The following is a 24,908-nucleotide window of genomic DNA, read 5'->3' on the forward strand; positions in this document are numbered from 1 at the left end:
TCGCGTCTCTGGCGCTTCTGCAACTCTGATCCGCTGCAGGAATTCACGTGGTAAATCTGTTTCAAAAGCGCGTTGAACGTTCACGCTGTAGTGTTGGTCGTCTCCGACCAGCATCGTGTCTGTTGTCTTCCAGTCTCTGCTGAGACACGACAGAGAAAAGATTGTGTTGCGGTATAAATGTGTTCGCCTGCCGAGTAACGATCGAATTCTTTACAATGTGGCGATTGTGTTTGACTTTTGTTATGCTAGGGATTACCATCGAGGCACAAAGGCGGAATTATTCAAGTTTGCCTTGTCCTTCCAAATGTGTCTGCTTCAGAAGAACTGTCAGATGCATGCAATTGGAGCTTACTGATGTTCCAAAAGCACCTCTTCCCACAGTCATGTTGTAAGTTAAAATAGATATTATTCAATATCTGTATGGTAGAAAATTAAACTATTAATCATTTGAGTAAATAAAGGGAGTGTTTACTGATAGACGTGATAAAACAATAAAATGCATGTGATTGTTTGAATGGCATTAGAACAACTTTCAAAGTACTTACCTCATTTTGAAAATTTTATGAAATGAAAAAAAATCACAGCCAACCCTGAGTGAGGTGCTTTGATAAGTTCACTTTCCTGAAGATTTTTTTCCGAAGAGGAAACAATGAGAACAGTGAAAACTCATATTTTTGATGATGCTAATAAACAGATAAAACTGCAAGATTACATGAAATATAAAACGTGCTGTCGTGCTTTAAACTCTCATCGTATTCCGTCACAATTTTTTTATTTTTGATTAATAAATTTGTGGACGAAGGCCAATATTTTTCGTCTTTATAGCTGTAACCTTTACCGTGAATATATTTGTAAAAATACTTCAACGTTCTTAGTTTTATGTCAAAAAAATTATTAAACAAGCTGACGAAGAACCGACTTCTTTATAGAAAATTAAATCAGAATGTTTTAACATAGGACTCTTGTATAATATAAAATTAAAATAAATTAAACCCATTTATATTTTCACTTGAAATGTACAGTAATTTTTATTTTGTGTTTGCTGTTTTTTTTTTATAAATTACAAACAAGTGGTTGCATTGAGATCAGTTTACTTTGAAATATAATTTATTCATAAATATTAAAATCTCAATTTTATCTCTGGCAAAATGGAATATAACGGTTGCAACACGGCCATTACATTATCTTCATAACTTTCTCCTTATCCTTCTTTCTCTTTTCATCTTCTTAAACATCTTTAAAAGTACAATAAATGAACCTTTTAAAACACGAAATGCTACGTTTTCAGTGTGTTTATTATGTAACTTTTGTGTTAATTCAGTTAAGTATTAAGTAAACAATAAGAACTTTAAAAAAATTTATATTTCACAATCACGTATTTTTAGTTCATGATTCGTAACTTATTACTACAAGATTCTAAGATCTAAAACGTATAAAAGTATTTGCCAAAAATAAAATAATCGTAGAATTCAATTTTATACTTAAAATTTGGCAGTAAAAACGGTAAGTAATATGAGAATACACACGTAATTATTATTATTAGAAAGTACCTTCCATTACAAACCAAAAATAATGTAATAAGCTTTTAAAATTGACAACTAAAAAATCTGCATTTCCTCAATCTGTTCTTGAATTTGAATATTCTGCATCTGCCAGTTTAATTTCTTCACTGCGCTGCAACGTTGCCAAGGTTCAATAGCTTTTTATGCTTATTTGCATACCTTAACCACGGTCTTTAATTACATAGTTCAATTACATCCGTAAATAAAAATACTCGAAATCTTTGAAGACTACCCACATTGAAATAACAAGTAGGTTTGTATTTTTATTTTATATTTTATATTTTATTTTAAGTATTTTTAAACTGCACAAGCTAAAAGTAGTTTCTTTTTGTAGAGTCAAACAACCATCCAAAAATATTTAATGACGGCATATTTTTAAGTAAAGTTTATTGGTTAAGTACCTAATGCAAATTTATTAACCATAAACATTGAAATCAACTTTCCAATTATTTATCAAATGACTGTGGCAGTCTCTGAGCAAGAATAAGTCTGAGTCAGTTAATTGATGAAGAATTACAAGAGACAAATGGACAATAGAAATTGCCTTGAACGCACGTTTGGTCGTGATTTTTTAAAACGACACCTATGGAGTACGAGCATCTATGATCCGTTTTAATCATTCTATTTATGTTTGTATTCGTATTATAGGCTACGAAAATTAACTGACAACTATAATCGTACAAATATTACGACTAATAAAACTAACAACCACTCTTGTTCCTCTCTCATTTTACAAAATTTAGATGAATGACTATGTTTTATGTAGTAATAATACTTTCAAACAGACCGATATGTTGCACGTTAAGTAAGCCATAAAAAACCACTTAAATACAGGAAATTTGTTTCATTAAAAGTACCCATGCAGCATCTTAAAACTGACAAAAGCCCTGTATCAGATGAAATGTAGATTTTAACGAAATGTATTCACCACAGATGTGTAGAAGTTATTCATATTGTAATTTTGTTGGGGATTAAAAACTGATGAATCCTATACAGGTATTAGAAATTCAATTTTGTCATGCTGTTAAACCACTTTGAACTAAATAACAGGTAGATAACTATAAAGAAATATCACAGGTATTTTAATGCCAGTAGTTTAATCCCATGAGATCTGTCAACTACAAGAGTTATAATGTCACGACCTATGAATTTCTGATAACCTTTATGAATACATGAAGCGCAAACATGTCATAAAATATTTGAACTGCACCGTGTGACGGAAAAGTGCATAGGTGCGATTAGCAGATGATGAAATGTCTTGTTTTTCACGTAGTGTTCTATTCAGTACCTCAAACTTTTCTTCTTAGCTTTATAGCTCGTGGGGGCTTTTGCAAATTGTATCCTTGCCCTGCCTTCAATACCATTAATCTTCTCATCTGCTATAAAATTACCACTGACAAGTATAGAAAATTGATTCTTTAGGCTTATCTCTAGAAAATTGCACCAGAAAATCATTTCAAGATATTTAAATACCGGGAATTTGTTAGAAAGTGGCTGATACTGAGTAATTCCATCAATATCTGCTGGTTTGCAGGCATATGATACGCAGAGTTGTGCGGTATTAGCATTCCTTGCACAAGCTTGCTTCTTTTTCTTGTTCGACGACTGGAAGTTGGTCAATTAAATTTACTTAATATAGACCGTGAAACATTTTAAAGCATTTTCCAATGCAAATTTTATTACCATGATAATTAATTTTAGCTTGTAATAACACGTTAATCAACATGATTCAGTACTGACATGATTACAACGCTCGTCTTTTTGTGCTGTTCTCATTTCTAAATTATCTGACTAAATTATTGTTTACAAAATATTTGATTATTTTCATGTTTCTTTCATGAATTTGAACACTAATCAAAACAAAAGTTTGATAATATTATCAAAGTTTTAATTTCAAATCGTATCTATGAAATAAAGGGACAAACTAGAAGTCAATACACTTATTGGATAAAAATAAACAAACGTTAGTATTACAACGTTATCTTGCAATCAAAACACGTGTTTACATAGTAATTTACACCACTTAAATATGTATTACTTTGAACCAATGTACCGACAAGTGTTAACCACTTAGCTCTTTCAAAAATAAGAAACTATCGATTACCATCGATCGCTGTACCAGGAAACACGCCCATACACATATCGCTAATTTTTCGGCCTATAAAGGGAAATAAGCGCTGCACAGAATATTATTTTTAATTTAGTCAAAGCGCTTTAGTGTATTCTTTCTTCGTTAACTCCTTGCTAAATATGTAACAGTTCCGTCGTAATTTGGCACAAATAATCCGCACGTCCAAATAAGGCACTGAATGTAATGGACAAGCGAATGTTGGCAGTATGATGATTCATTCATTAAACAATAATTTGTTTATTTTTTTAGTACTTTCCACAATTGACTTCGGCTATAAAATTGACCGTTGATTAATCTACACTTCATCAAATTAATTTGAACTGGTTGTTGTAGCCAATTAATTTTTTAAATATTGAAATACGCGCAAGATAAAAATTATATCAGTTTTGAATAGGTCATTTTTATTATCTGACACTGATGGACTGTATTTAATATTCTATTTGTTGGTCCGTGTCAGTCAAGTTAACAGTTTATTGTCATGTTAAAATAACTAATTAAGCAGTTTGTAAATTAAGTAGATCGTTCCTTCTTAATTATCTAATAATATTGAACTCCCGTTTTGATGGATAATTATAGAGCACACTAGCTGAAGCGAATAGAAAATGATATGGTAATTTAAATAATATGGAAATTAACCGGCTGCAAACACGGAGATATTTAAACATTTGCGAAGAGGTAGGTTTGGATGTAAATTGGCCAAGACCTTCAGAGAAATTTGCAACTTTTATTTATAGATCGATTTGAATGAATTTTGGTCATAAGATGTTCCTCCATTTCCACTAATAAGTCGGTTTTCCAGGAAATCAATCGATCATGCTTGTAAGCAATAAAACGCAAGGCATTTATAGCTTTTGCATCCGCCAGCATTTCCACCTTTAGGAAGTTTTATTACTTTGAGTTCTTGACTTTTGATTAAAAATAGATCTAGCGTTATCAAAATTCCCTTCAAAACCATAACTTCCCATAGTGAAATTTATTGGTTTGTGGTATGTTTAAGTTAACACATTTAAAGTGATGTGACGTAACTTTCAGACGAATAAATTTACCAAGAAATTTGTGAATGTCATGAGAATTACAGAATAAATATTTCAGTGCATCCTTCAAAAATTGCGTTGTTTTTTCAAAAGTACTTTAATAAATAACTCATAATAGTTTATTTTGCACTCTTAAAAATACAAGTGTGTTTACAATTTTGAGAACAAAAATATCTCAAGGCGCCGATTTAATCAAAGTTGTTTAAAAAATCGATCAGTGATCTCAGAATTGGCACACAAGTGGTTTGTTTAATATTAAAAATAATAGTTTTTAGATGTCCTCATAATTTCTGAAGGGACGGATCGACTTTACATCACTAATTTTATCTTTATGACAGGTTCAGAACGGAAACATGTTATTAGTGGGTGCGTCCCTAAAATTGGAACTTACTGCTCTTTTGTGGAATATTTTAGAGAAACTGAATCTTCATTCTAATTTTTCTATCATGACAATTTTTATTTTTAAACTTCTAAATTTAACCAAACATAAACAGTTTCCGATTTTGCAATTGCAATGCGTTCTGTGATTAGACTAAACATATGAACCACATATGTAGAATTAAAAGCCTATAAAGCAGCTGAGTGTAATGACAGCAGTGTGAGAAAAAAATTAACACTTATGAACTCAATAAAGAAAATTAATGGGACTCCGACTGTAATAAATTTGTTACAAAATTACTTTGTTATCAAATGATCGCCTAATTAAGTTAAAAATGCGCCTCTTTCTTAAAAACGCAATAAATCATCAAAGCGATGAACCAGCTAACATCTAATTACAGCAACATCAGGCAATCCTAAATCGAAGCGGAAATGATAAGCATCCAAATCAACAAACGTCAATAATTTGACCAACATAGGACACAATTTTATTCAAATGGCTGTCTAATATAGGTGTGTCAATATTGTTAAGTTGATCAACTTCACCGGAAGTCAATCTTATTTAAAGTATATGCGTATTCTGTGTAGAATGCTATTAGGTATCTGGTTTATATTTTTAGGTTCACTATTTCAGAAGAACTGATGCGAGCGTATTTGTGCCATTTAACAACTGATATTGTTTTAATTAACATACTGCAACTGCAATATAGTGGAGCATTGCGTTTACGTAACCGTAAATTGGATGCTCCTATTCTAATTCAAGATTTAATTCTTCGGCCACTGTTTGTAGAAACATGCTGGTTTATCTTAATTTCTGCCTACAAATTAAATCTTTTTTAATTGGGCACACTTAATGGCTAGAAGATTAATGCGGGTACATTAAAAATAATGCATAGCTGCTCCAAGTTATATTTATCTAATTTACATAATATGAGTAGCACATATACGCTGATTAAATTTATTATCAAGCTGCCACGTGTTTTCACTTTATCATTCTATTTGCTTGGTAATTTTTCAAATCCGTGCGAAATAGACAAGTATCAACATTTTTCTAGAGATAATAAATTTACAAATGAATTAGATAAGCTTCTTGTCTATAAACAAACATAAATCTCTCGCTTGCTCTTTATATCATTGTCAACTGACAGTGTACTGTAAGTTTCAAACAAACATATCTTTACTCAAGCAGATTTCACTTCTATCATCGCAACGCTTCAAAAATGTATTTTTAGAATAAAGTCTTCAACAACGCTCTGAAAATACAGAAACTAAATAAACAGTCAGCTCAATGATCGCCAGTATCAAACTAATTTGTGGAGTAAAATTCGAACTGTTGCCAGCGAACTCAAAATATCGACGGTTGTGAACGCACATTTTGAATTATGATGTTTTCTGGAGCATAACGTTCCAAATGTCTTATTTAAATTTTTATGTCTTAATCCCGTTTGATGCTATTTTTATATTCCAAACTAAACTTTACTCTCTGTTTTGACTGTTTTGTGACTATAATTTAAATATTTTAGACCCATGCAATTGTTTCTAGGGATCTGCGATTTAACAATATCAGAGAAATTACTCCGGGGACTTTTAAGGGCCACAGAATTTTGCGGTCGCTCCTTCTTAACAATAACCTTCTAACAAGCCTAAAAAATGGAGTTTTCACCGGACTTGTTCAATTAAGACATCTTTACCTCTACAAAAACAGGATTAGATACATAGAATCGGAGGTTTTCCAAGGGTTACCAAAGCTAGAGCATTTGTAAGTGTAAATATCTCTTGTATTATACAATACCCACACCCAATTTTTGTAGATACCTACACAACAATGAACTGCAAGAGTTTAAAAGTGGAACATTTTCCAACATCCCACACTTGGATCGACTGTAAGCTTAAACCCAACATCGCATTGTAAACCTCATGTTTCTTCAGATTTCTTTACAACAACCACATCAGCAACATCCCCGCAGGAGCATTCCAAAACTTACCACGTTTAACACGCCTTCGACTCGACCAAAACGCTCTTGTCTGCGACTGTCGGATTGCATGGTTTGCAAAAATGTTAAACGACAACACACTCCACGTCGCTGCAAATTGTAAATATCCCGACGAAATGTATGGAAAACCACTCAAAGGAATGTCTTCTAGGGATTTTCACTGTAGTTAGTGTCCTTGCGTGTTATATTATTTAAATATTAAGATTAGATACGTTGCAGAGCCTCCAGAAATCATGGAAGGACCACGAGATGTGGAAATCTCCTGGGGTGATACCGCTGTATTCACATGCAAAGTTGCCGGTGACCCAAAACCTTCAATCTATTGGATGCGTGATAATAAAGAAATCGAAACGAACGATAAATACACGGTGATGGAAAATGGTTCTTTGATAATCAAAAATACAGATGACAATGACAGTGGTCATTACGAATGCATGGCGAAAAATCCTGATGGTGAGGTGAAATCAAGGCCCGCTCGCATGGTTCTTCTACGAACAGAATACGCAAGAAGTGGATATGGTAAATAATGTTGCGCTTGTTTATTGTAATAGTTTTGCTTCATCATTAACTAACATTATCATTATAGGTAGTCCAGTTTTCCTCGTAACCCCAGTCGGTCTCACAACAAACGAAGCAGCCCCTGAAATCAATCTTCACTGCAAAGCCGTTGGCAATCCTCACCCGTCAATCACCTGGTCATTAAACGGAATCCAATTGTTACCAAGCCCAAGACTCTACATCAACCCTGAAGGCACTCTAACTATTCGAAATGTTAAAGCTAGCGATCACGGCACATATCGATGCGATGCCACTAACAGTAACGGCAAAATTAGCGCCGAAGCGAATGTGATAATTAACGGTAACATTCAGTTTAGACAAGAAAAATGCTAACTGTTTCATTTCAGTCGCCCCCGTGTTTACAGTCCACCCCCAAAACATAGAAACTGATATAGGCAGCAACATCAAGTTGGAATGTGTCGCCGTTGGATCTCCTTCTCCGGAGATCACATGGTTTAAAGACGATCTAGAAGTTCGCGCAGAGGGTAGAGTTTCAATATCACAAGATGGCAGTTATTTGAACATTCGTGATGCGAAGGAATCGGATTCAGCGCTGTATATTTGTGAAGCTCGTAATCAAATTGGTTTTAGAGAAGTTAGTGCGAAAGTTAAAGTCACGTCTCTTTCACGAAAACCTCCGAAATTTGTATACAAACCTTATAATCTGGAGGCTTTAGTGGGGAGTACGGTTGAACTACCCTGCAAAGCGGCAGGTGATCCCACACCTGGGATACAATGGCAGAAAGATGGATCGGGTCTTCAAAGAACTGGTCGGACTAAAGTATCCCTCACTGGTAACTTGTACATATTTAACGTCGTACCAGAAGACCAAGGCCGATACGAATGTACTGCTATCAACGATTTTGGTCGGGATACTGCGTCTTGTTACGTCACAGTGAAGGAGAATCAAAACCCGACAGATTTCGGAATTGGAGACAAGTTCGTTAAAGTAGCCTTTGTTGAAGCATCTCAAGAAGTGGACAAAGCAATAAATAGCACTATTGATAAATTATTCAATAATAAAGGGCCTCATAGTTCCGCTGATTTATTTAGGTTGGTTCGATTCCCAGACGCTCCAGCGCGAGAACTCGCCAGAGCTGCTGAAGTCTACGAGCGAACTCTTGTAAACATTAGAAAACATGTTGAAAGAGGAATGGTCATGAACTCCACCGCTGAGTTTAACTACCGGGAAGTTTTATCACCGGATCATCTAAACTTAGTAGCGGAATTGTCAGGATGTATGACTCATCGACTTGCAAGAAACTGTTCCGACATGTGTTACCATTCAAAATACCGTGCGATCGATGGAACGTGTAATAATTTGCAACACCCCATGTGGGGAGCTTCCTTAACAGGTTTCCGCAGAATCTTAAAACCGATCTATGAAAATGGGTTTAGCACCCCTGTGGGTTGGGATAAAAATAGGAAATATTACGGCTACCCCAAACCTAGTTCGCGGTTAGTTTCAACAACTCTCATTTCAACAGATGAAGTAACGCCAGATCCTGAAATCACCCACATGGTTATGCAGTGGGGTCAATTCTTGGACCACGATCTTGACCACGCCATTCCTTCTGTTAGTTCAGAGAGTTGGGACGGCATTAACTGCAAAAAATCATGTGATTATGCTGCACCTTGTTATCCCATGGATGTTCCTCCAGATGACCCACGTGTTACAAACCGTCGTTGCATCGATTTTATCAGATCTTCAGCCATTTGCGGCTCCGGTATGACTTCAGTATTCTTTGATAACATTCAACCAAGAGAACAGATAAACCAATTAACGTCCTACATTGACGCGTCTCAGGTTTATGGATTCTCTGAAGAACTTGCTAGGGATCTTCGAGATTTGAATGGTGAAGGTGGTCGGTTGCGTGAAGGTGTGACATTTGCCGGAAGGAAGCCTCTGCTTCCATATGCCGGAAACCAAGGAGTTGACTGCAGGAGGAACCTTTCAGAGAGCACCATCGCTTGTTTTGTTGCTGGCGACATTCGCGTGAACGAACAAGTCGCGCTTACAGCTATGCACACTTTATGGTTACGCGAACATAATAGAATTGCAAGAGAATTAAAAACTTTAAACCCACATTGGGATGGCGATATGGTTTATCAAGAAGCTCGTAAAATCGTAAGCAGTGCAATGCAACACATAACATACAAGCAGTGGTTACCTTTTATTGTGGGACCAGAAGGAATGAAAATGTTGGGAGAGTACCAAGGATACAACCCTACGATAAATCCAGGTATTTCCAACGTTTTCGCAACAGCCGCTCTCAGATTCGGCCACACTCTTATCAACCCGATTCTTCACCGCTTGGATTGGGATTTCAATCCAATAAGAGAAGGCCACTTGTCTTTAGGCAAAGCCTTTTTCTCACCTTGGCGCATCGTAGAAGAAGGTGGTATAGACCCACTTCTGCGTGGCATGTTTGTAGTTCCTGCGAAACTCAAAACACCCGACCAGAATTTAAACAGTGAACTAACCGAGCAACTGTTTTCAGCAGCACACGCTGTCGCTTTAGATTTAGCCGCAATGAACATCCACCGTTCTAGAGACCACGCAATACCAGGCTATATAGAATTCCGCAAGTTTTGTAACATGACCCAAGTTGATAGTTTCGACGATCTTAAGTACGAAATAACAGATAAGACAGTGTTACGAAAACTGCAGAAACTATATGGACACCCCGGAAATATCGATGTTTTTGTTGGAGGGATCTTGGAAGATCAAGTCGAAAATGGAAAAGTAGGACCTCTGTTTAGATGTCTCCTAATCGAACAGTTTAGAAAGCTCAGAGATGGAGATCGGTTCTATTACGAAAATCCTTCCGTTTTCAAACCAGAGCAGTTAGTGCAGGTGAAACAATATTCACTAAGTCGTGTTCTTTGTGATAATGGAGACAACATCACTAGAATTACACCGAATACCTTTATCTTGCCTGAACTTCAAGGAGGATATCATCAATGCGAAACTATTCCCAAAGTAGATTTGAGCTTGTGGTCCGAATGTTGCAGTGATTGCCGTTACTCAGGTCAACTGAATACCATAAGTAGACTAAATGCTAGGAGTCGGCGACATCTGGATGATAACAGTAGTTATAAAAATGCTACAATTGGCGAAAATTACTTGGAAGAAAATAAAAGACTAAAGAAGAAAGTGCTGAAAATGGAAAAAGATCTAGACAACATGAGGGAGACGCTTCATCAGTTAAAACGTGTGATCAAAAAATTTGAACAGAATTAGAATCGACGAATTTAGTAATAACGAACAAAGCTGCCATTTTTGCTGATAGAATTAGCTTTTAGCACTATACTGCCATCATTACTTAATTTCACTTATAAATATTCGCATTTATTTTCTTGTGATAAACTAACATACTTACAATTATTAAACACGATATGTGAGAACTATGTCGATAAATTTTAATGTTTGTCTATCTCAAAATTGTACTCATTGCCTTAATAACAAAGATTTTGTAAGAATACTGTAAAAAGAAGTCGATAAATAATAATAGTCAACTTTTTAAGATGAGTTTGTTTTCTATTTTTATATTGTGAGGCATTTATTTGTTCCCAATAGAAAAGATAACAATTTCTCTTCAATGCAATGTGGAGAACTTTTCCAAATTTTCCAGTGCGATGGCAACAAAGTTATGCAACCAAATCGGCGAATAAACTTTGGTAGATCGTCAAGAATTGTGTAGATCGTGTCTGTTTTTTTGACAGTTCGAAGTCTGAAGAACCATAACACAGCTGCTTAATTAATGACTTATTGGTATTATTTGTGTTGTTGGGGTTATAAAACTGTATAATCAGATGCACAACAGAAATTTTATTGTCTATCATGTCAATATATATTTTCAATTAGCGCAGCATCTAAACGCTAATAGGAGTAATAATTAATAAACCAGTTGTTCGACCTTCGTCGTTTGCAAAGTTAGATAGAAACACTATTTACTCTGACGTGTTTTCGTGAATAGTCACAGTGTCTGCTCTTAAAACTCTTGTTCTTCAGCCATGGTGCTATGTAGCATTTGTATGACCATCGCAACTTTAATTGTCATCGTCCTTGGGTACTATAAATGGAAGTTCCAATACTGGAAACGCAAAAACTTACAATATCTGGTACCATCAATACCATTTGGTACCGACATGAACCCAATAACCCGAGAGGAGCACGCTGGATTTCACTTAAAAGGGCACTACGATACCATGAAAGCTAGAGGATGGAAGCACGGTGGACTTTACTTCATCATGTCACCATCATACATGGTCGTGGATCTAGACTATGTCAAAAATGTTATGACGAAGGATTTCCAGTACTTTACCGATCGTGGGATGTACAGCAACGAGAAGAGTGATCCTCTTAGTGCGCATCTTTTTAATCTTGGGGGGCCTAAATGGAGGAAGTTGCGAACGAAACTGACGCCGACTTTTACATCGGGGAAGATGAAGATTATGTTCCAGACCTTGGTTGATTGTGTTCCAAATCTTCTCAAGAAAATCGAATCAGAAGGGGATGCCTCAATTGACATTAAAGAGGTGTTGGGATGTTTCACTACTGATATAATAGGAACTTGTGCTTTTGGTTTAGACTGTCACACGTTTGAAGAAGAAAAATCTCCCTTTCGGGAGTACGGGAAGAAAGCATTTGAGCCTTCATCATGGCAAATTGTGAAGATTATCTTTGCTATGATTTATCCAGAGTTAGGCGAGAAGCTAGAAGTGACTGTGACCCCTCAAGACGTAACGAATTTTTTCATAAAGCTTGTTAAAGACACTGTTAAATACAGAGAGAGCAATAACATCAATCGCAATGATTTTATGCAACTTTTAATCAATATGAGGAACTCAGGAGATGCTTTCACAATCGAAGAGATAGCTGCCCAAAGCTTTGTTTTCTTTTTAGCCGGTTTTGAAACATCCTCCACCACCATGACTTTCACTCTCTACGAGCTTGCACGAAGACCCGACCTTCAAGAGCGAGTCAGAGAAGAAGTTGAGACAGTTTTAAAGACGCATGGTACCATCACGTACGAAGCAATCCAAGAAATGAAGTACTTGGACCAAATTATTGACGAAACTTTAAGAATGTATCCTCCACTGCCTTTCTTAACACGAAAGTGTGTTAAAGACTACAAGGTTTTAGATGCAGACGTCGTCATAGAAAAAGGGACCAGCGTAGTTATACCTGTTCTTGCAATTCATTATGATAAAGACTATTATCCTGAGCCCGAGAACTTTGATCCTGAGAGGTTTTCCGAAGAAAAAAATAAAGAGAGGCAAGGCTACGCTTATCTTCCATTTGGAGAAGGCCCGAGAGTTTGCATAGGTAAGAAACGTAGGCAGCAGCAATGATCTCTAAAAATTTTTTTGCAGGGATGCGATTTGGACTTATGCAATCTAAAGTAGGTTTAGCTTCTCTGTTGAGACATTACAAGTTTACTGTTAACAGTAAAACGATGGAGCCTTTGAAAATGAAACCTAATTCATTTATATTAGCCGCGCAAGGTGAAATCTGGCTGAGCGCCGAGAAAATCTAACACTAAAAAAAATTAAATATGTATGAGTGTATACACCGTGGTTCACGAGTGATAATGAGCCTGATCAAACTCAAACTGCAACCCAACATACATTTTCATAGCATTTGTTGCCAAATATATATTTACAACAAGACAGCTGTCAGAGTTTCGACAAATTCTTTCACTCAAGACAGTTTCTAATCGCATGTGGAATCTCTGAAGCCTTAAGCAGGTAAAAACAATGCTAAAACTTAGCAGTCTTCATAAATTAAAAGCATAACAGCGTGAGTAGATTGTTGTAAAAAAATTGACAACTTTGACGTTCATTTCAAATATCTACGCAGCTATGAAAATGTATGTTGGGTTGCAGTTTAAGTTTGATCAGGCTCATTATCACTCGTGGACCACGGTGTATTACCTAAAAATCTTTATCTTTTAACAATAAAATGTTTTTGTGTTAGTATTTATCTTCATGATTGAAAAGTTTTTAAAACGTTAACAATGTTTTCGTAAAGAAGTGGCTTCAATGTGATAAACGCGTTTTTAATTACAATTTTCATAAATCTGAATCGAAAAAAATAATAGAACAATCTAAAGAAATCCATTCATAAATGCGGTTTTCTTGACTTTATGCAAGACATTGAACCTTCCAAATAGTTTATTTAGTTTCCTAAATTTTTAATTTGTACCTTTTTGCGCATAATAATTTCTTTCCGTATTTAAGTTTATTCGGTTATTTTTTATGATTTTACATATGTTTTTGTTTTTCGATATCCATTTTCCGTGTTTCTCCCCGAATTGAAATTTAGGTTTTTTTTATTAATTTGATTTGAGTCGGTATAATTGGTTGCATAACTAAAATTTAATAAAAGGTTGAGGTTATGTTACTCTAACCTAAAAGCCGGTCAACGTCAAAACAGTTCGATTAATTATTCAAAAATGTATTCTTACAATGTAAATCAGCGTTAAATGCGTTTGATTACCTCAAGAGTTTCATGTAGAAGCAGCACATTTTATTACGAGTTAATTGTCTTTAGTGTTAAAAGATGGGGGTCCAATTGAAAACTTTGGATCACATCCAATTAAACAGTCGCGTTTCAACAAACTTCGCCTGTGAATATTCAGAAGACGGTAAAATTTTTCTTCTGTTAGAAAGTGGTGCGTGCATATTAACTCTAAAAGGGAATTTGGATAACACGTTTCCCCGATTTTCCTTCAAAAAGGATCTCATTGAAGTGTCTGATACAAGTATATGTGAAAGCCTCGACATGGATTTGTCGTACTTCATGAACGATTTATCTCGGGACAACATGTATGAAGCAATTCTTGATGTGGGTCTTTGTGGGAATTCAATTAATGCGACAGATATAACTTCAAAGCCTGTGTACGCAATGTGGTCCCCTCGCGGGATTGTGGAAAAAACTGACGGAGCATTGGCTATTTTAACAAGTCTACATAACATCGAAATTTACGTAGAAGCGATAGATGACAATGAAATCAGTAGTTTTATCAGAGTTGCAAATTTTGCCAAAGACATTTCAGAGTATTACAGGCGCACTTGGAAGAGAACTGATACCAACAGTGCTGATGGTAAATTAGCAGAATTAAAAAGAAGAGTACAACTAGTGACTCCCACAGGTTTGTTAACTAATTTCAGTTACAATTAAAATAATAAATATATTTAGCTTTCACATGGAGCCACGTAATTTTGAAAGACCGAAAAGCGTGTTGCATTTTATTTGTTGGTCATCATGATGGGTCTATAACAGCTTGGAGATTTGTTGAACGCAAAGCAAGTGAAATCTATGAGTCAAAACTGCAGTTTCTGGAAAGATACAGTACCAAATTGAAAAAAATCACTTCATTGCATTGGTTTTGTAGGAAATCAGATGGTAAAACGTCTTATAAACATATATAGAAATTAAAGCTTATTTTCTAGCTGGGGGTCTTTCTGTGGGTGATGTAAACGGGCACATATGCGCAGTGTCTGTTTCTAAATTATCTACTGATAAAATCAAATTCAGTGATGAAGTAGTGTTCAGTGAAGAAGACGACTTGAAAGTTGATAAAATTTGTATCATGAATCATCAGAATATAACTTATATGATTGCTGTGAAGCAAAACTATTTTCAAATATACGCTATTAATAGGTATGGCGAAGTATTTGAAGGGAAACGGGTACAAGTTGGGAATTTGTACATTACAGGTCTGAAACATTCGCGGTAATTAGAGTCAAGTTATGCCAACTCGTTTTTTCAGGAGTCCTACATTATGAAAGAAACACCTTGTTGGTTCTCAGTGTGTGCGGGCAGCTCAAGCAAATAGAACTATCAGTAACAGACAATGAAATTAACGTCTCAGAAAAAATAATTCAGCTTGACATAGACACTAACAAATACAGAACTCATGGTTTCTTATTTTCGCCAAATAAAGTTTTCCTGGGCGTACTTGCATACCCCTGTCATCTCAAAGACGTCAGCAAAGGAAAGAATTTTGTTAATTTTTTTGTTCTCAGTAACAAATCTAAAGATCCTTTCCAAACCCTCATGAACGTGTCGGCCACCAGCATAAGAGATTACTGGGACTGTTTTGAGACCTTGAGGTGAGAGAAAATACTTATTTTGTACTAATACAATAAACTTTTTAGAGTCACTTGTTTGCAAGATAAAGTTTTTCCGTGGAATGGCATCGACCGCAACTTAAATTACGATACCCTCCCTTTACTAAAACTGAAAATATTACGGTGGATCGCAAAACTGTCCGAAAAAATTTATCCATTGATCGCACGAGTGGAAGAGTACCACATCAAAGCTTACGTCCTTCTGAATTACGCTGTCGACATAAAGATGGCCACGGAAAGAATGACGAAGTTGTTGAACATCTACTTTTCGGAAAAGAAGCTTTCTTTATTTCAGATGCAGAGTTTGGATCTTCTAAATTTCTTTCTCAAAGAAATGGTGGTGATGGATGTACTCACTAAAGCGAATCTTGGAGAAGTTTTTGTAGACGAAATATACAACGTCGTGAAAATTGCCAATGAACTACAATATCCACCGATGCCGCAGTGCCGCTGGTGTGGAGAAAATATCCTTTTTCGTATATTTTATAAGAAAAATTGGGTATAATGAACTTTCCTTAACTATCACACAGATAATAGGAACAACCTGTGTCCCCTACCACCTCGACAGTAGATGCGCCATTTCGCTGATGCCCCTTCATGTTACACCCGGTTACAAATGCCCGTTTTGTAAATGTGTCGTTAGTAAAGAAATGGATAAAGAATATTATCCAATATTCTGCCCGTACTGTGATATTCCCATGAAGCGACGATACTTCGATAAGAAATACAAAAAAATTGCAGACGACCCGTTGGAAACAAAGAAATCAGATGAAGTTGTCACGTCCGAGTGCACGAGTGACTGTCTTAAAGAAGACATACATTTTAGTGACATTGAAGAAAACACAACGAACTACATTGTGTTGACGGACAGCGAGAACGAAGAGGACACAATCAAAGAAATACATTCCAGAATTAAAAAACTTACGCTAATGAATCCATCGGAGGAAACTGAACAAATAGTGTTGAAAACCAACCAAAGCACAGCCGAGGTACGACGACCTCAAGAAAAAACGCACGAAGATTCGGAGGAAGATTTTGAAGACGATGAACAAGCCAATGAAGAAGAGGACGGTGAAAATGACGCGGATGAAGAAGACGGTGACGACAACGAAGATGAATAGTTTTTATTGTGAAAAATATTTTTATCAATAGACATTGTACAGACATTGTTCATTAAATACATGATTGTATTCCCAGTACCTGAAATTATTAATATTCCTTCCATTATTGTTGCCATCACACTCAAATCGGTGGTTCGGCCAGTACGAATTATAGTTGCCTCCGTACGATTGTGTATAATTGTTATTATTGTTGTATCTATCTTGATATCCACAAGTCCCATCATTTTCATGTAAAAAGATTCGTCTATAATTTAAGGGACTGTTTCCATTGCCCATTAACGTCCCAGTTAATAAATTTGCTGTGGTTTGACTTAAGTCTTGACTTAAAATTTTTACAAACCTTGTGAGCTCCATTGGTCTTCCTTCCTGCAAACTTTGAGACATTGCCATGATGTAATTTCTTGCCATTCTCAGCGTTTCTATTTTCGAGAGTTTTTGTGGAGCTGAACTGAGATCAGAATGAGTTTGTTGAATTGGCATTCGACTGAAAGGTAAATTTATATAACTGCTTTTTCAATGAGTTTTTCGCCATTAAAGATTAAACAAAACATTTCCTACTTTCTTAGTCTGTCTAGCGCTTCGTTTAATCCGTGCATTCTGTTTCTTTCTCTAGCATTAGCTTTCGACCTTCTCAACTTCACTTTATATACGCGCGACTTCACATCTTTTTTTTCACAAATGTTGTCGGATGTGTCCATTGCGTAGAACAATTACATATTCGGAAAAGCGATGAGGAAATCCTTTTATATGAATCCATTGGGACCTTATCGTGTTTATTTATTTTTTGATTTTCCACTTAATTGAACAGGTTTGAGGTATCAAGTGCAGATAGATAATACAATGCTGGGTGCCGATATTGTTGACATATCTCACACCATATGGCAATGGACATATGGTGCGTGGGAAAGATATACTAATAAAATGTATTATAGAATCACTAACAGCACAATTCGTAGTCTCGCAAGGGTTGCGCCGTGAAGCTGATAAGAGGATTATCATCATAACAATGATTAAAAGTAATTTATGACTATTGTAGGGAATTAACAAAGATAAAACCAAAAAATTGTACGAAGGAGAAAAACGAACTAGAACTCGATCATTTATTGCACACTAACAAAATATAATAATCTTTGTAACACAGATACTCACAAATATGTTAAGATATTAACAGGCACATAAATAGTTATATGGTATACATTACAAGATAAATACCACTGGCTTAAACAATAAGTTAACGCTAATATAAATCTTTGGTGTTTTGAAAGATCAAATATCTACTGTGGAGTTTGTTCAAAGAGTTTCTAAAGAGACTAAACAGTTAACATCAAAATTACACTTATTTTTGTTGATACAGTTTTGGTAACTCGGCTTCCAAGCGGATAACTTTTATATTCGAGACAAGCTGCCAGTCTTGTGGACCACTCCGCTTAATAAAAGTGCTTGAATAACTGATCAATTCTTGACTTCCGTCTTGATCCAAATCGGCCACTAAAATTGAATTCTCCTGGCTTCTTAGATCAGGTTGACAGACGTAACTGTCGTCGAATGGTCTACAGAGTTGAGTTACTTCCGTTAAACTGGCGTTAATTACATGAACATCGCTGCTGTTAAAAGTGATCAAAACAACCCTTTCGCTGATTACATTTGTAAAATACGTACTATTCTTAGTAAAAATACCACGCTTCAAAGTCTTATGTTTTTTAATCTTATCGGCAAGACTAGAATCTGACCATTGCCATATTTTGAGGATAAAACCATCGACGTGGCCTTTAAAAATATCTAAATTTGATCGTGTCGATTGGAAATGAAACACTTTTGGATTCATGACGTACGCCTGATTAAATTGCCAAGTTTGTTTCTTATCGGAATCCGTTTCCACTAATTCGATGCTGGCGTGGCAATTTGGGCAATCGCCTTTATTGTTCACAGTTAGTTTTCTATTTTCAATTGTAAAAACATTTTGATTATCAGTTCGTTCTTCAGTTCTTTGAGGGACGATATTAAACGTAGTGTTGTGGTATCGTCTTCTAACATCAGCAAAAGAAATTTTCATGGTAAGGCTATGGTCTTCAGTCTGGCAACTAAAAACGAGCTGACTGTGTCTATTTTCAAGATTAGAAATAACATCACAATTATTTATCATCAAGTTATTGATTGCTTTCCCTGACTTTCCACAAATCAACATTAAACTTCGTTTATTGAAAATTGCGACCAATTCATTAACGCTATCACCATTGAAATCCGGTATTTGTACGGGAAAATCTAAACGATTAATAGCAGTTCGTTCTTCATGGCTATGTGCATGCCAAATGACTTCTCCGGAAATAGTTTCAATAGCTTTTAGTCCCCTTTCATCAAGCAAAAGACAATCATTTACCCCATTTTCATCGATGTCTACAAGCGAACAATCCAACTTAATGGGGACAACCTCCTGTCAGAAATACCATGCCACACTACCACTATTCCCCAGGAAAGAGATGGCCCCATTTTTTAAAACTTTAGGAGAACGAGAGTCCCCTTGGAACAATATCGCCAGATTTAAATTATTTTGATTGATACCATGCACTAAATTAATGTTTCCTTTTAATTCAATGTCATCTTGTTTGTTCTCCCAGTTTGAAGTTTTAATTGGGCAGGTATGAGACACAGAGCAGGGCAGCAGCCATAAGAATATGATTATTGGTAAAAGGCATAGAATAATAGAAGAAATAAAGGCTACTTTACGAAGAGTTGACATTTTTGATGGTCCACGTTTAATTTGCAATAAATCATCTCCCAGATGAATGAAGTTTGTAGAATTGTGATGAAACTTTCTCTTAAGATCAAAGCTATCTCCATTTTGGACGTTCTTCTTTGGGTAATTTGGGCATATAGCATCCATGTGAAGTTCCTTTTCAGAGTCAGAATCGCTTATTGATTGGGGCAAAGGTGAATAAATTCCTTGGGATGAATGTGCCATTCTTGTAGGTGTTAAGATTATAATCACAGATACAATTAAATAGTGAACAGTGAAATACACTAAAATTGACACAATTGTGAATTATTACACGAAAAAGTTCAAATTTTACCATATCAAGTTTCTTCTCCTTTTTAATACTTATTTTCGGTTGTTGTCTGACAATGCATTTTAATTCTGTTGACACTTTAGCCTTGGTTTTGACGTTTATCATTTAATTAAATGAATTTGGTGAATTCACCAAATTTAAACAAAACTACCCTAAAAATGGAACAGATTGATCATGCGCATTAAATTTTTGCCGCCAAATTTAAAATTAACCATCAAAAACTAATTAACACAGAAATAATATGTATTAAATTTTATGAATATAACAATATGCTGCTAATTATTGAATGTACAGAATCGCAGTATATTAATTTTTTCATTTTTTTTTGCTTAATATATCTAAATTTGTGCTATTTTTATTGTTTTTGTGTAAAACATGTTATAATAATATTATAAATATAATAAATATGTCAATTACCGCCAATTAATGATTTATTGATCAACTTGTGGGTCTAAATTTGAATTACCCGCCTGATCAACAATGCGTCGAACTCTCCCGAAGTGCACTCGGGTTCATCTGTCAGTTGTCAAAACCAGCGATCCGTCATTTTTTTCATTTCTTCATGTTGAGCGTTATGGGGTGTTGAACATTTTGTGGTGTTAAATCTAAAGTTAAAGAAGAAGAAATGGAAATGATATCATCAAGAGTCGCTCTCGGAATAGCAGCTGGAGTATGTGGCACATTATTCTTAGGATATTGCATATATTTTGACCACCAACGGCATAACGACCCTGACTTCAAAAAGAAGCTACATGAGCGTAAGTAAACGAAATTAGATCAAATGATGATGAAACAACTTAACATTATCAATTTCCAATCAATAGGACGACGGGCCAAGAAAATGGCAGCTTCCTCCAACAAACGCACAACTGTTTTCCCTGACATGAAAGACCATGAGGCTGTACAAAGATTCTTTTTGCAAGAAATTCAGTTGGGAGAAGAATTACTTGCTGTTGGTGATTTGGAAAACGGCGTGGATCACATTGGAAATGCTGTTGCAGTTTGTGGACAACCAAATGATTTACTTAATTTACTACAGCAAACACTGCAACCTCAAGCTTTCCATCTCCTTATTCAAAGACTGCCAGCTGTGGCCCCTCGAATTGTTAAAGCAACTCCTACCATGCAGGAAGAAGATGTGGAGTAGTTTGAATGCCTTCACTAGTCCTTTTTTTTAGATTGTTTCATAATTACATCAATAAAATTGTTACAAATTGCAATATAACTGAAGAATGTTTTGTATATTTTTATTTGTTGTAATTATAGTCTGTAAATAAAATTACCATTTCTTTTATGGTTCTCTCCAAATACGGTAACAAATTTATTTCAAATAAAAAAAGTGTAATCAACTGAATTAAAAATTTAACAATTATAAAAGCACGCATTATCTTACCTGGTCTGTGCGTGTTACAAAACTAAATTTCAAACCCTCAGAATTGACACAAACTGCTCTTGATTGATGAAAATTGTTTTTAATTCATTTACCATTAAATTACACAATGTTTTTACAGTATACACTACATTACAATAGTAATAAAACACTTTGGATACAATTTAAAAATGAAGCTTTATTAAATATTCAATACTTATATAAATAATACACCTTGGTAGGTCGGTGCGTTGAGTAGACAGATAGAATAGCAACAGATTACTGGCGATCAGTGGCTCTGAGCTTTTCTTCTACAGCTTCCTGGCTAGCTTCAGCCAAATCCGTCGCTTGAATGTACTTCTGTACACCTACCAAAGATTTTTTGAGAGCATCAAATGAGCTGGAAAACAAAAAAGTCAATTAAGTCTCAACAAACAATTAGAAAACAAACCTAGAATACAACATCTTCTTCTTAACTTTAGCGGTATCAGGACACCAGGACATTAAGAATAGTTTTTGTTTTTTTGAAGATTCTGAGGTTCCTTGACATTGATGCATATATTCAAAGTCGTAGAGACCATAGCGGCATTCTCCTGCTCCTCCTGCTTGAAGGTTATTAAGGAATTGGTCGTACTCTTCATCGCGAGCTCCTATTACTTCCACATCAATTTGTCTTTCGTCCTTGATGAAGAAAATCACATAACGATGTTTTTTGTCTTTTTTGATTTCTTCATATGTTGTTTTACATGCGTCAGAAACGGTCACACCTGATGCCTATCAAAAAGAAAAACAATAATAAATAAAAGTTAGGAGTAGATCGTTTTGAAATGACTTATGCAAATTCATTGACTTGCCTCTGAAAGAGACGGAGTTCTTTCTAAGCCCATTTTGGTTAAGCTGACATTGACATGAATTGAAGGTGACATGACTTGATTTGAGAAAATAGGTGAATCAGAATAGTACCGTTTAGTGAATCAGTGCAAATTAACGACAACAAAAGAGGTGATTCAGGTTAGAATAGACTACTGAAGCAGGTCAAGAAACCCACTAGAAGATAACACTCATTATTTTCATTTCCATCAATCTAACCACAAAACAATAATGAATCATTCACAATAATTGGCAAGATGTTTTGTAACAAATATGCAGACTACGAAAACCTCGTTTTTCTCAAAAATAGACATCCAACCTTTTATGAGCTATAGAAACTTTTAATTCCAAATAAGTACTATAAAATGAGACACCTCGACCAGCCAGTTTGAATAGACTTCAACGTGATTCACATAATGCGAGTCTAACATCCTGTTTTTAACTCTACTGTGTATCAAGATTATGATAAGATAACGGAAGTCCAAAGCTGATGCCCAAAAATGGTATTCCCGCCTTGAACACAATTATATCTGACTGAAAAAATTGGAGGAAAGTTTTTCCCTTATTTGATTCCACTGAATAATCAGATGAAAGAAATTTAGGTGAACAGAATAAGACAAAATATTCGCGTTTGCATAATTTGCTAGTAAGTGGAAATTTTGCGAATGATGAATCCTTGAAATGCCATATACCCGAATAAAAACCGTACCGACGCAGACTTTTGAATTTTTGAACTTTTGTTCAGCAATTAATAATTAGCCTCAAACGCTAAAAAAAACACGACCAAACAGGGAGGACTGCCAACAGACTTTCCATGTCACCTTAGGCGTCGGTTTATTCGATCGCATGGTATTAGGAAAAAATAATAATCGTATTTTTAAAGAAATAAGCTTTTTGTAGTTATTGGAAATACTCAGAAAGTCGTAAAACATAACTTTTTCAATTAGAGAAGACAACCAACACAAAATGTTGTCAGCAGGTGGTAAATTATGTTATTGTGAACTGAATGAATGTTTTAATTGCTAATAAAACATAATAAGTTGGTAAAATTTTCCCCGAATTAGTATTATTTCAACGTGAGAGATTGAAATCCAGTTTTTTACAGTAATATCAACTTACATCTGCTAAATCCAAATATTTTTGTTTGTTCATCAATTCATCATTATTATCATCATGGAAACTCGATATTTATACATTGAATTGATAAGAGATAATAACTTTACCTAAACTTCAAAGAAACAATTTTCATAGTCAAGTTATTAATCGCAGATTACAAACAAGTTTAGATAATTGTTTAAGCATGCTAACCATTTGAAGCTGACACATCAACAACAAAAAATTCCCACGAAAAACTATGATTTCTGATACTGTATGATTAATGCTGAACTACAATTAAATGAGCTTCTAAATGACTTGCTGTTTGGTTTTTGTGGTATCGCTTATCTATTAAGGTGTTAAAAACTGATTTCCGGCGAAAATGCACAACAAAATGGCGCATTTTTTGCACAATACAATATTTATTTAATCATGGAAAATTAAACAATTTGAAACACAACAAGGAAAAGCATGTTATAGCAACATTCAAATTTCTAAAAGAAAATGATATAAACACAGTTTTTGAACAGGAATGTGGCGACTGCTTTGCTTGGGTGGTGCTGTAACACGTCCTTACTTCTTTGCAATGGTCTTCCAAATTTGGTAAAATTAAGTTATTACAGCGTGTGATGTGGAGGCCGCACGGGGGTTATTTTTAGCAATTTGTGGCGCACAGTTAATATCTCGTGCGTTTATTAAAGATTTATGCAATTTAATAAGTGGCCAAAGATATCGGGTGTCACGTATCCATATAAATCCGTGTAACCTCCCAATGATAGAATGGAAACCGGGTGCATTGACAATGTTTTCTTCATATAACCTTGGCGGTGTAATTGTAAAAGAATGAATCATAACGTGCAACTAGGTGTTGAATTCATAAAGGTAGAAGATTCTGCAGACACGTTGATCATGAATATGACGAATTGGTGAATGGGCGAGGCTTTCAAATTGGCGGATTTCTTTCATAAAAATGTCTCCAACGTTTCTCGTTTTACCAAATTTGGCGGCGACAACATGCAAAACTTATTGCACTGGTGAAAAATTCTTATATTTGGCAATGTATGCGAAATCCTTAACATGGCCGCCAGCGCTAAATTAGCGGTGTCAAAAAATTTAACGGTTAAAGAAGCCGATGATAACAAAAGTAAGCAAGAGAAGTAATTCCATTAAAACTTACCATTCTGATTTACTTAAGAAGAACAATAATTTACACAATATTGAACTGCCAGACGTAATGAATTAAAAACGACTGCGGCGTGTGCTGTTACTTCTCTTTGGAGGTCTAGAGCGGACGTTGATCTGCCGGCAATACAGAGACGACGCCTGCGTAGAAGAAATTAATTACTACACCACCACTGAATTTTTCAATAATAACCAGAAAAACTCTCAAACCTAAATAAATAACCCCACAATCAACGCACTTACCTGTCTTCTAAGAAAAATTATCCCCCCCAAAATCAGATGTTGCAAAACTTTTGGTTTTTGGTCGCGTTACTTTTTATGGCGTATGATGTGCGCGCTTTTTCAAACCCGGTGGTTGAATTACTTTCAAAAGTTTAAACAAATTACTGCAAGTAACCACCGCAGTT

At 35.3% G+C, this 24,908-nt stretch overlaps 7 protein-coding genes across 7 annotated transcripts; 4 read left to right on the forward strand and 3 right to left on the reverse strand.

Annotated features, from left to right (window-relative positions):
• Positions 1-40: 40 nt before the first annotated feature.
• Pxn (Peroxidasin) lies at positions 41-11,184 on the forward strand. The gene is made up of 7 exons (XM_088030457.1): positions 41-388; positions 6,649-6,864; positions 6,917-6,988; positions 7,035-7,264; positions 7,319-7,618; positions 7,686-7,958; positions 8,005-11,184. Exons 1-7 carry the CDS (start codon positions 216-218, stop codon positions 10,899-10,901), a joined length of 4,161 nt encoding a protein of 1,386 aa, XP_087886583.1. The 5' UTR covers positions 41-215; the 3' UTR covers positions 10,902-11,184.
• Positions 11,185-11,363: 179 nt separating this feature from the next.
• LOC148178483 (cytochrome P450 6a2-like) lies at positions 11,364-13,646 on the forward strand. Its single transcript, XM_088030460.1, has 2 exons — positions 11,364-12,989; positions 13,037-13,646. The coding sequence occupies exons 1-2, from the start codon at positions 11,675-11,677 to the stop codon at positions 13,198-13,200; spliced, it is 1,479 nt and encodes a 492-aa protein (XP_087886586.1). The 5' UTR covers positions 11,364-11,674; the 3' UTR covers positions 13,201-13,646.
• Positions 13,647-14,034: 388 nt separating this feature from the next.
• Positions 14,035-16,998, forward strand: LOC148178484 (uncharacterized). The gene is made up of 6 exons (XM_088030757.1): positions 14,035-14,817; positions 14,865-15,071; positions 15,119-15,385; positions 15,439-15,781; positions 15,827-16,263; positions 16,328-16,998. Exons 1-6 carry the CDS (start codon positions 14,226-14,228, stop codon positions 16,918-16,920), a joined length of 2,439 nt encoding a protein of 812 aa, XP_087886883.1. The 5' UTR covers positions 14,035-14,225; the 3' UTR covers positions 16,921-16,998.
• Positions 16,999-17,143: 145 nt separating this feature from the next.
• Positions 17,144-17,618, reverse strand: LOC148178485 (neurogenic differentiation factor 1-like). Its single transcript, XM_088029421.1, has 3 exons — positions 17,479-17,618; positions 17,261-17,404; positions 17,144-17,219 (listed from the first exon to the last, which is right to left on the reverse strand). The coding sequence occupies exons 1-3, from the start codon at positions 17,616-17,618 to the stop codon at positions 17,165-17,167; spliced, it is 339 nt and encodes a 112-aa protein (XP_087885547.1). The 3' UTR covers positions 17,144-17,164.
• A 388-nt stretch (positions 17,619-18,006) lies between these two features.
• Positions 18,007-20,137, reverse strand: LOC148178486 (uncharacterized). Its single transcript, XM_088030215.1, has 2 exons — positions 19,989-20,137; positions 18,007-19,938 (listed from the first exon to the last, which is right to left on the reverse strand). The coding sequence occupies exon 2, from the start codon at positions 19,103-19,105 to the stop codon at positions 18,257-18,259; it is 849 nt and encodes a 282-aa protein (XP_087886341.1). The 5' UTR covers positions 19,106-19,938; positions 19,989-20,137; the 3' UTR covers positions 18,007-18,256.
• A 356-nt stretch (positions 20,138-20,493) lies between these two features.
• Positions 20,494-21,293, forward strand: LOC148178487 (mitochondrial import receptor subunit TOM20 homolog). Its single transcript, XM_088030216.1, has 2 exons — positions 20,494-20,743; positions 20,810-21,293. Exons 1-2 carry the CDS (start codon positions 20,611-20,613, stop codon positions 21,130-21,132), a joined length of 456 nt encoding a protein of 151 aa, XP_087886342.1. The 5' UTR covers positions 20,494-20,610; the 3' UTR covers positions 21,133-21,293.
• Positions 21,294-21,533: 240 nt separating this feature from the next.
• On the reverse strand, positions 21,534-24,854 carry tsr (Cofilin/actin-depolymerizing factor homolog tsr). The gene is made up of 4 exons (XM_088030217.1): positions 24,745-24,854; positions 24,497-24,642; positions 21,806-22,128; positions 21,534-21,754 (listed from the first exon to the last, which is right to left on the reverse strand). Exons 2-4 carry the CDS (start codon positions 24,497-24,499, stop codon positions 21,634-21,636), a joined length of 447 nt encoding a protein of 148 aa, XP_087886343.1. The 5' UTR covers positions 24,500-24,642; positions 24,745-24,854; the 3' UTR covers positions 21,534-21,633.
• Between the last annotated feature and the right edge of the window lie 54 nt (positions 24,855-24,908).

Source organism: Gnatocerus cornutus, chromosome 2 (assembly GCF_029298725.1).
Source record: "Gnatocerus cornutus isolate USDA-ARS CGAHR chromosome 2, icGnaCorn1.1, whole genome shotgun sequence".
Classification (NCBI taxonomy): domain Eukaryota; kingdom Metazoa; phylum Arthropoda; class Insecta; order Coleoptera; family Tenebrionidae; genus Gnatocerus; species Gnatocerus cornutus.